The sequence below is a fragment of the Orycteropus afer genome, unplaced genomic scaffold (genome assembly GCF_000298275.1).
Source record: "Orycteropus afer afer isolate SDZICR_OR568_19922 unplaced genomic scaffold, OryAfe1.0 scaffold00049, whole genome shotgun sequence".
NCBI lineage: Eukaryota > Metazoa > Chordata > Mammalia > Tubulidentata > Orycteropodidae > Orycteropus > Orycteropus afer.
Window position 1 is genome coordinate 10,617,854 of NW_006921636.1, and position 9,548 is coordinate 10,627,401.

The 9,548-nt window shown below is 51.7% G+C and overlaps 1 protein-coding gene across 1 annotated transcript in view; it reads left to right on the plus strand.

Moving 5' to 3' along the window:
• The window catches only part of CDH22 (cadherin 22), an 87,071-nt gene that overhangs the window by 42,817 nt on the left and 34,706 nt on the right, over positions 1-9,548 (plus strand). Inside the window, exons 5-6 of the mRNA XM_007938438.1 lie at positions 5-63; positions 4,120-4,373. Coding sequence (XP_007936629.1) covers positions 5-63; positions 4,120-4,373 — 313 coding nt within the window. The remainder of the gene's footprint in view (positions 1-4; positions 64-4,119; positions 4,374-9,548) is intronic.

Genomic DNA, 9,548 nt, shown 5'->3' on the forward strand with positions numbered 1-9,548 from the left:
GGAGACGTGTTCAAGGTCACCACGGACAGTGACACCCAAGAGGCCATCATCTTAGTGCAGAAGGTGTGCTGCCCTGAAGGAGTGGGGGAAGGGTGGGGGAGGGATGGGGCGGCAGGCCTTAGGGGCCGAGGCGTTAGGGAAGCCCCTGAGCAACCAAATCCGCCCCCCCACACACACACCTCCAGGTTTAGGTCTTCCCACAACCCAGGACCAAGCAAGGAAAACACTTAATGGCATCTTTCCCAGTTTGCAGCTGAGAGACTGAGGCATAGAGAGGTTAAGTGACTTCTCTAAGGTTGCACAGCTGGTTAGCAGAGCTGGCATTCAATCTAGGTTTGTATATGTGCTCCTCTTTTCTTTTCAATTGTTGAAATATGCACAGCAAAACATACAGCAATTCAACAGTTTTTACAAGTTGGCATTGATTACATTCTTCAGATTGCGCAGCCATTCCCACCCTCCCTTTCTGATCTGTCCCTACCCTATTGACACAGACCAATTTCCCCCTAAGCTTCCCTTGTAACCTTCCCAGTTACTGTTAACAATTTGATCCCACATAGTAAGTTCTTTAGAATAGCATAATGCTCACCAGCCATTCTTTACTAGTGAAGCCAGACTGTTGTTGCATTTAAAGAAGGCTTCAGGGATATTTTTGGCTTCACGTTTCAGGGTTAAAGATTATCTCAGGGCAGTAGTTGCAGGGGTTCATGCAGCCTCAGATGCTCTGGAAGTCTGAACCTGTGTCTGTGCGCTTGTGGACTCTGATCTGCCCCTGCAGCTCCATGCCAGGCCCGTCACACTTCTTTCCTTAATCCCCATGCCTCTCACTGGAGGGAGTGTCATTATCCCATTTTTACAAATGAGCAAACAGAGACTCAGAGAGTAAAGGGGCTTGCCTGAAATCACACCTGTGAGAGGCAGAGTTGGGATATGAACCCAGGTCTGATGAATCCAAAGTTCTTTCCTTCCTAACAGCCTCCCTCGCCCACTGACCGGCTCAGAAACCAGAAGCTAAAACTGCAAACTTGAGCATCCCTAGGGGAACGGGATGGAGGCCAGAAAAAAGGAAAATTCCTATCTTCCAGGACTTGGTCATGGGCTTGGCAACTCAGGGCTGCACTGATCTTTAACACTCTCCACTCTAAGTCCATACTCCAGTGGTGGGGGGCTATCTGAATCCCCTGGCACTGGCCCATAAAATGTTTGCATACCTCCAGGGATGGGGTGCACACTCCCTGACATTGTCCAGCTCTTCTGCTCCCACTTAGCCAGAACCTATCTCCCCTAAATCTGCTCCTCTCAGCCTGGGTTCTACTTCCAGGGATCCGTGAAATGTCTGCCCCTTGGCTTGGGACGGTCCTTTGTCCACCCAGCAAGCACGTAATGACCTACTTCTACCTGCCACTGAGGGTTTGAGGATAGGGGCCACTCCCAGTTCCTTCAGCTGCTTTCCAGAGGGTAATCCCGTGACAGCTATGAGGGCCACAACTCAACAGCACTGCCTTGTTCTCTGGGTCGCACAACCTTTCCACCTTTGATGGGGTGCAGTCTTAGCACTTTCCTATCGCTTGTTTTAGGGGAAAATATTGATGTTTTCCTTCTCTGACCTGTAAGGTTTCTGCCTTAGTGGAAGCTTTTGTAGATTTTACTGTAACAGCTAATACTTTTTCCTAAAGTGCCAGGCACCCTTCACTGCTTTTCATGTATTAACCCATTCTGTCCCTACAGCAACTCTCTAAGGTGCTGTTAAACTCACTCACTGCCGTCGAGTCGGCCCTGACTCATAGCGACCCCTCCTTGGGTTTCCGATGCAGTATCTCTACAGAAGTAGATTGCCCAGTCTTCCTTCAGAGTAGTGGCTGGCGGCTCAAACCCACCACGCTTCTGCTTCTGGTTTGAACCGCCAGCCTTCTGGTTAACAGTCAAATGCCTTAGGCACTTTGCCACCAGAGCTCCTGTAAGGTGTTATTATGAGCCATTTTACAGGTGAGAAACTGAGGCCCCAAGAAGTTAAGTAACTTACCCACTGTCTTGCATCTAGCACAGCAGAGCAGGGATGTGGGCCCAGGCAGTCTGGCTCCAAAATCTGCCTTCTTCAGTATTATGCTGTTTGCAGTCTTCAAAGCTCCATTTGTCCTCACTGCAAGATGAGCCCATTTCACAGATCTGGAATTGAAGCCCAGAGAGGCCCAGCATCACAGAGCAGTAGAGTCAGGCTCCAATCCCAGCCTGGAGACTCCAGCGCTTGCTTATCCCCGGTGCTGCCCCCCTTGAGCCCTCTGCTCTGGCAGTGACACCTGAAGTGTCTCTGTGGAGGCAGTGCTGGCTGGGAGAGCAGCGCCCCCGCCTGATTGATGACCTGGCTCCAGAGCCCATCCCTTACTCCCAGGCCAGGCCACTGCCTGCCTGCCTGCATCCTCATTGCCCAGGCAACAGGATGGAGGGTGGAGGCAGCCACTGCCAGGGGCTGGCAGGGACACAGGGACAAGAGCTGGGGAGTTATCAGGGGGAAAGGGAGGGTCCCTACACACAGGACAGGCACTTGTCCGTGGGTGTCTAGGAATGTCACTCTTGCCACTCAGACAGTACCCAAGCACGTAATGGAGGTGACTGCAGTTCTGCCACCAGCATTTCTTTTGGGTTTAAGACATTGTCTGTAGAAGGCCAGTGCCAACACATAGACATGGAGCTAATTCATCAGAAGGTCACCCATTAGCAGGGTGGAAGGAAGCACCGCTCCTCCTGCCTGGGTGTAGGCAGATCTAAGAGGAAAGCTCTAAACGCTATCTGGCTGATTCAGGCTCCAACTTACATTATTTACTCTATCCTATGGACCAGGGAAGGAGCCCTCGTTGCATAATGGTTAAGCACTCAGCTGTTAACCCAAAAGTCAGTAGTTCAAACCCACTCAGTGGCTTTGTGGGAGAAAAACCTGGCCATCTGCTCCTGCAAAGATTATAGCCTAGGAAACCCTATGGGGCAGTTCTGCTCTGACACATAGGATCGCTATGCGTCAAGATTGACGGCACCCCACAACAGCATGTACTGGGGGAGGCCTCTCTCATTTAATCCTCCCAACTGAGGCCCAGGGAGACTAAACAGGCTGCCATCGTTACACAGCTAGTCAACAGCAAAACCAGGATTTGAACCCAAGTCGGTGTGATATCGGCCTCAGTGTCCTTTGCTTTCATGGGGCTAAGAGCAGGGACCCTGGAGGCACGCTGTCTGGGTTCAGATCCTGCCTCTGCTGGAGACTAACTGCTAAGTGGCATTGGACAAGTTACTGAGCATCTTTGGGCCTCAGTTCCCTCATCTGTAAAGTGGGAATGGTAACAATATGAGCCCCTTAGGCCTGTGGTAAGATTATGTGAGTTAATACAGTTCAAGTGCTGGCACGTAGTGAGTGCTTGGTAACCCAAAACCTAAAACCAAACCCACTGCCATGGAGTTGATTCTAACTCATAGCAACCCCCATGGGGTTTCCAAGGTGGTAAATCCTTATGGAAGTAGATTGCTCAGTCTTCCTTCTACGGAGTGGCTAGTGGGTTTGAACCACCAACCTTCTGGTTAGCAGTCAAATGCCTTAGGCACTGGACCACCAAGTGCTTAGTAAGTGTCTGTTAAATAAATTCAGGAAATCCCCCAGCAGACTGTGCTGGGAGGTGAGAAGTCTGGGTGCACAGGTCAGTACCCTCCTAGCCCTCACTGGCTGTGTATCCCTAGGCAAGACCTTCTCCCCTCAGGGCCTCAATTTCCCCACCTGTAACCCCTTACTAAAATTTACTGCCCTCCATCCGACTTATAGTGACCCCTCTGTGGGCTTCTGAGGCGGTATCTCTACAGAAGTAGATTGCCCAGTCTTCCTTCCCAGGAGTGCACCCACCAGCCTTCTGGTTAGCAGTCAAATGCCTTAGGCACTATGCCACCAGAGGTCCCAGGGCTGGTATTGGTGGTGCACCCCTGCTGGGTCACAGTGTGTGGCTTTGGGCCAGTCTGGCCCTCTCTGGGGCTACCTCCCTGACTCAGAGACCAATAGGGCTTGGAATCTGCCGGTTGGGCTGGGGTCACTGTTGAAGCAGACCCAGCCCACTAACTAGCCTTCTGTCCCCTGACCCCCAGCGCCTGGACTTCGAGTCCCAGCCAGTGCACACCGTGGTCCTGGAGGCCCTCAACAAGTTCGTGGACCCCCGCTTCGCTGACCTGGGCACGTTCCGCGACCAGGCTATCATCCGCGTGGCTGTGACCGACGTGGACGAGCCCCCCGAGTTCCGGCCGCCCTCCGGCCTCCTGGAGGTGCAGGAGGACGCGCAGGTGGGCTCCCTGGTCGGCGTGGTGACGGCGCGGGACCCCGATGCCGCCAACCGGCCCGTCCGGTGAGACCCCCGCCCGGGGCCGACGCCAGCTGCCTGCTACCCCGCCATCGCCCCGCGCCCTGACTGCAGGGCGGAGGGGGAGGGGACTGCGGGCGGGGAGGGGGAGGGGAGGCGGGGAGAGACGCAGAGATGGAGAGACACGGGCAGGGAAACAGAGCGCGGAAACAGGTGGTGAGACAAAGTCCCAGAGACAGAGAGGGGGCCTCAGGAGGAGGAGGAGGGAGAAGCAGGGTGACCGACAACTAGCAGTGCCGCAGCATGTCCCCCTCTCTCCATGGACACGCCCTCTCTCCGTGCTCTGAGGCCGTCTCATCCCTCTGCCCAGGGCTCCCAAAGCCATTTTTCCAGCCCCACCTCTCCCTCCGCTCCCCAAGTGGAATCCGTTTAGACACCTTAAACTAACATGTTCAGAACTGAGCCGCAGAAAAGCAAACACACCACTCCTCCTTCAGTCAGCCCCACCTCCCTGATGACAGCCCCACCCCAACAATTGCTGCGGGGCCCAGCTGCTGGAGACGCCTCTTTCTCTCACACACCAGTTGCCTCCGTGTCCACTCCAACTCATGAGGACACCCAGCTCCTGACAACCCTGTGTGAGTCCGGGTAGAACTGTTTTCAGTGGTCAGTTTTTTTAGACGTTGATGGCCAGCCCTTCCTTCTGAGGCACATGGGGTGGACTCGACCCTCCAACCTTTCAGTTAGCAGCTGGGCACAGGAACCAGCTGACCACCCTTTCTTTCACACCTTCCTCATCAGCAAATCCTGCCATGTCCTTAAAAATATACCTTAAAATCCTTAAAATACCTTAAAATATACCTTAAAATCCATAAAATACCTTAAAATCCTTAAAAGTATACCTGAAATCTCACCACTTCTCTCCACCCCCAGCAGCTACCCTGGCCCAGGGTGCCATTTTCTCACTCCTGGACCTTGGCAGGTACCTCCTCTCTGGTCTCCCTGCTTTTGTCCTCGCTCTGCTTTACATGGAATCAACCCCGGAGCCAGACTGACGCTGCTCAGTGGGCAAGGCCTAGCTCTGCTCAGAACGCTCCAAAGGGGCCTATTTTGCCCAGAATAAAAGCCCCCACAATGGGCCTCATTCCCCACGTGATCAGGCTGCCCTGCGACTTCTCAGACCTCACCTCCCCTTCCGAGTTCACTCTGCGCCAGCCCCACAGGCCACCTCTTCCCTGCTCCTCAGATCCACCAAGTCACCTCCCTCAGGACCTCAGCAGCTGCCAGGCCTCTGCCTGGAGTGTTCGCCCCGGTATCTCCATGGCTCCTTACTTCCTGCACCCCACACCATCTCAGTGAGGCCTGTCCTGTTCACTCTTTCTAAAATTCCACCCCCTCCCCGAGCCCTCACAGCCCATCTTAAGTTTCCCTCATTGGCCTTGTCACTATCCAACATGCGACTTATTTTTCTGATGACACTGTATGTCTCTTCTACTGAAGTATAAGTTCCATGAGGGGAGGGATTTGCGTCTGTTTGTTCACAGCTGCATCCTCAGGGCCCAGTCTTTTTTGCCCGGCAGTCCGTGGATACTCACTATGTGGTGAGTGAATGGAATGTAGAACGAGAGGAAGACTGAGCTAAGACACAGGGAAACAGGCCCCGAACTGTAGAGAGGTCCCCAAGGAGAGGGAGAGATCAGAGAGAGGAGAGCTGGAGGAAAGGGGCTGAGAAAAACCAAGACACAGAGAGGCCTCACTGGCAATGTAGAAACAGGAGGCTTAGAGAGAATCTCAGAAAGGGACAGAAAGACACAGACAGAGGGAGGGACAGAGAGGAGGGGTGGAGACAGGAAGTGGGAGGAGAAGTGCTACCTACACTGTTGGTATCCCTGGAAGGGTTTGGGGGCTGCAGGGATCAGGGAGGGAGGGAGTCCCTGACTGCTTCACAGGATGGAACAAGGTAAAAGGACAGATCGGTGAGGGGACAAGAGTTACAGCATAAAGTGACTCAGAGGAGGAGGTGGAGGTCAGGAGTGGCCAGGCCTGAGTGGGTGGGGAAGAGGCTCTAGGGAGCTAGGCTTCCTCTCTCAACCTCCCCCCCACCCCCCGCACGCAGTCAGTCAATGAATGGTTCCTGAACCGACTACGTGCCCAGCTCTGTGCCAGGCCTGGGGAAGGGGGGAGGTTACCTTGAGGACCTCCATAGTGTATGATTCCAGAAGGTAGCATTCCCATTGTCACCTTTGGGAATGGCTTCTGGAGTTGTGCAGTGCACAGCCTGTGGCAGTCCTATGTGAAGAGACACAAGGATGCCATCCTATGCAAGTGTCCATAGGCTCTCAGGGTGGGAAATATCCCCAGGGGTCTGGGAAGCCTTCCTGGAGGAGGTAGGAATTGAACTGAGCTGGACGTGTGGGTCTGGTGCAGGGAAGGGCATTCTGGGAGGAGGAGCAGCCTGCAGACATATGGAGGCAGAGGAGGGATGGTGAGCCTGTGAGCAGAGTGGACAGTGATGGTTATACTGGAGAGATCAGAGAGAGGACTGAGGGGGATGGGCAGGGAAGGGGAAAGTGAGCAGGGTCTCCAGGACAGCCTGAGGGGCTCAGACCCTCTCCAGAAGCCCAGGGCATCTTTGCTGCCTCCACCCCCCTCACTGCCAAAACCGTCCTGCCACTGCCTCTGAGCTGCTGCCTCTGCCTTCCACCCTGCCTGTCTTTCTAGTCTTTAAACACCCCTTGGCCTCTGGCCTGGCCTCTGACCTCTACTGGGAGGGCATTGTCACATCAGGAAACCAAGACCCAGAAGAAAGGAGGAGGAGGGCTGAGCCGGCCCACTCCCCTTCTCAAGCTTCTGTCTGCTCTGGCTTCCTTCCCTCTGCTTTCATCTGCACTGAAAGGGCCAACTTTGAAACCCACAGCTCGACTTCTTTCATTTCTCTCTGCCGGCCCTTCCCTGGGGCTCCTCAGATGTGAGGGGTGGTGAGTTGCTGAGACAGGTCCAATTTAGCACCACAAACATTTACCCAGCTCCTCCTGCATGCCCTGCCTGCAGCCAGGCCTGAGGACAAGAAATGACTCAGCCAAGGGCAGAGCCCAGGGTTGGGAGAGCTCCCAGCCTAGAGGTAGAAATGGGAGGGCAGTGAGGGGCAGTGAGAAACAGAAGAGATCCTCCCCAGCCACATGTGCTGCCCAGAGCCCAGCTCCCAGGCTCTAAGGGTCATTGACTCAGTCACCAACTTTGCACTGAGTCGTGCCCACATTGTTCCCTGCAACAGGAAAACAGCAGTGGTAAGACAAGATCCCTGCCCATATAGAGTTTGACTTCCTTGGGTGGATGCATACCATATGCAAGTCAACAAATGATTAAACGGGATAATTTCAGATATAGGCTGTGAAGAAGGTAAAACAGGGGAACTGGATAAGGGGAGATTGGGGCTCAAGGGGCTACTGCCAATTGACTGGTCTGTTTTTGTGGTTGCTAGGTGCTGTTAAGTCATCTCCCACTCATAGTGACCCTGTGTACAACAGTACAAAACACTGCCTGGTCCTGTGCCAGCCCTATACTCCTTGCTGTACCTGAGCCCATCGCAGCTACTGTTGTCAATCCATCTCATTGAGGGTCTTCCCCTTTTTCATTGACCCTCCACTTCATCAAGCATGATACCTTCTCCAGGGAATGGTCCCTTCTGACACCATGAGCAAAGTAGGTGAGACGAAGTCTGGCTATTCTCTCTTCCAAGGAGCATCTGGCTGCACTTCTTCCAGGACAGATTTGTTAGTTCTTCAGGCAGTCGATGGTACTTTCAGCATTCTTCGCCAACACCACAACTCAAAAGCATCCACTCTTCTTCAGTCTTCCTTATTCACTGTCCAGCTTTCACATGCAAATGAAGCTATTGAAAACATCATGGCTTGGGTTAGGTGCACCTTAGTTTTCAAAGAGACATCTTTGCTCTTCAGCACTTGAAAGAGGTCTTTTGCAGCAGATTTGCCCGGTACAATATGTCATCTGATTTCTTCACTGCGGCTTCCATTGGTGTTGATTGTAGAACCAAGTCATACGAAATCTTTGACAACTTCAATCTTTTCTCAATTTATAGTGATGCTGCTTATTGGTCCAGTAGTGAGGATTTTCATTTTCTTTATGTTGAGATGTAATGCATACTGCAGACTGTAGTCTTTAATCTTCATCAGTAAGTGCTTCAAGTCATCTTCCTTTTCAGCAAGCAGGGTTGTGTCATCTGCATAGCGTGAGTTGTTAATGAGTTCATCCAATCCTGATGCCACTTTCTTCTTCATATAGTCCAGCTTCTCAGGTTATTTGCTCAGCATGCAGATTGAATAAGTATGGTGAAAGGATACAAGCCTGATGCACTCCCTTCTTGTTCCCTTGTTCTATTCAAATGGTAGCCTCCTGTTCTATGTACAGGTTCCTCATGAGCACAATTGAGTGTTCTGGAATTCCCATTCTTCTCAATGTTATCCATAATTTGTTATGATCCACACAATCAAATGCTTTTGTATAGTCAATGAAACACAAGTAGACATCTTTCTGGTGTTCTTTGCTTTCAGCCAAGATCCATCTGACATCAGCTATGATTTCCCTCATTCCACATCCTCTTCTGAATCCAGTTTACATTTCTGGAAGTTCTCTGTCAATATACTACTGCAACCGTTTCTGAATCATCTTCAGCAAGGTTGCCTGTGATATTAATGATACTGTTCAGTAATTTCCACATTCTGTTGGATCGCCTTTCTTTGGAATGGGTACAAACATGGATCTCTTCCAGTCAGTTGGTGAGGTAGCTGTCTTCCAAATTTCTTGGCACAGATGAGTAAGTGCCTCCAGTGTGGCATCTGTTTGCTGAAACATTTCAGTGGGTATTCCATCAATGCCTGGAGCCTTGTTTTTTGCTAATTCCTTCAGTGCAGCTTTGACTTCCTCCTTCAGTACCATTGGTTCTTGATCATGTGCCACCTCCTGAAATGGATGAACATCAACCAGTTCTTTTTGGTACAGTGACTCTGTGTATTCCTTCCATCTTCTTTTGATGTTTTCTGCATCAGTCAATATTTTACCCATGGAATCTTTCAGTATTGCAACTCAAGGCTTAAATTTTCTTCCAATTCTTTCAGCTTGAGAAATGCCAAGCGTGTTCTTCCCTTTTGGTTTTCTAACTCCAGGTCTTTGCACATTTCATGATAATAATTAACTTTGTCT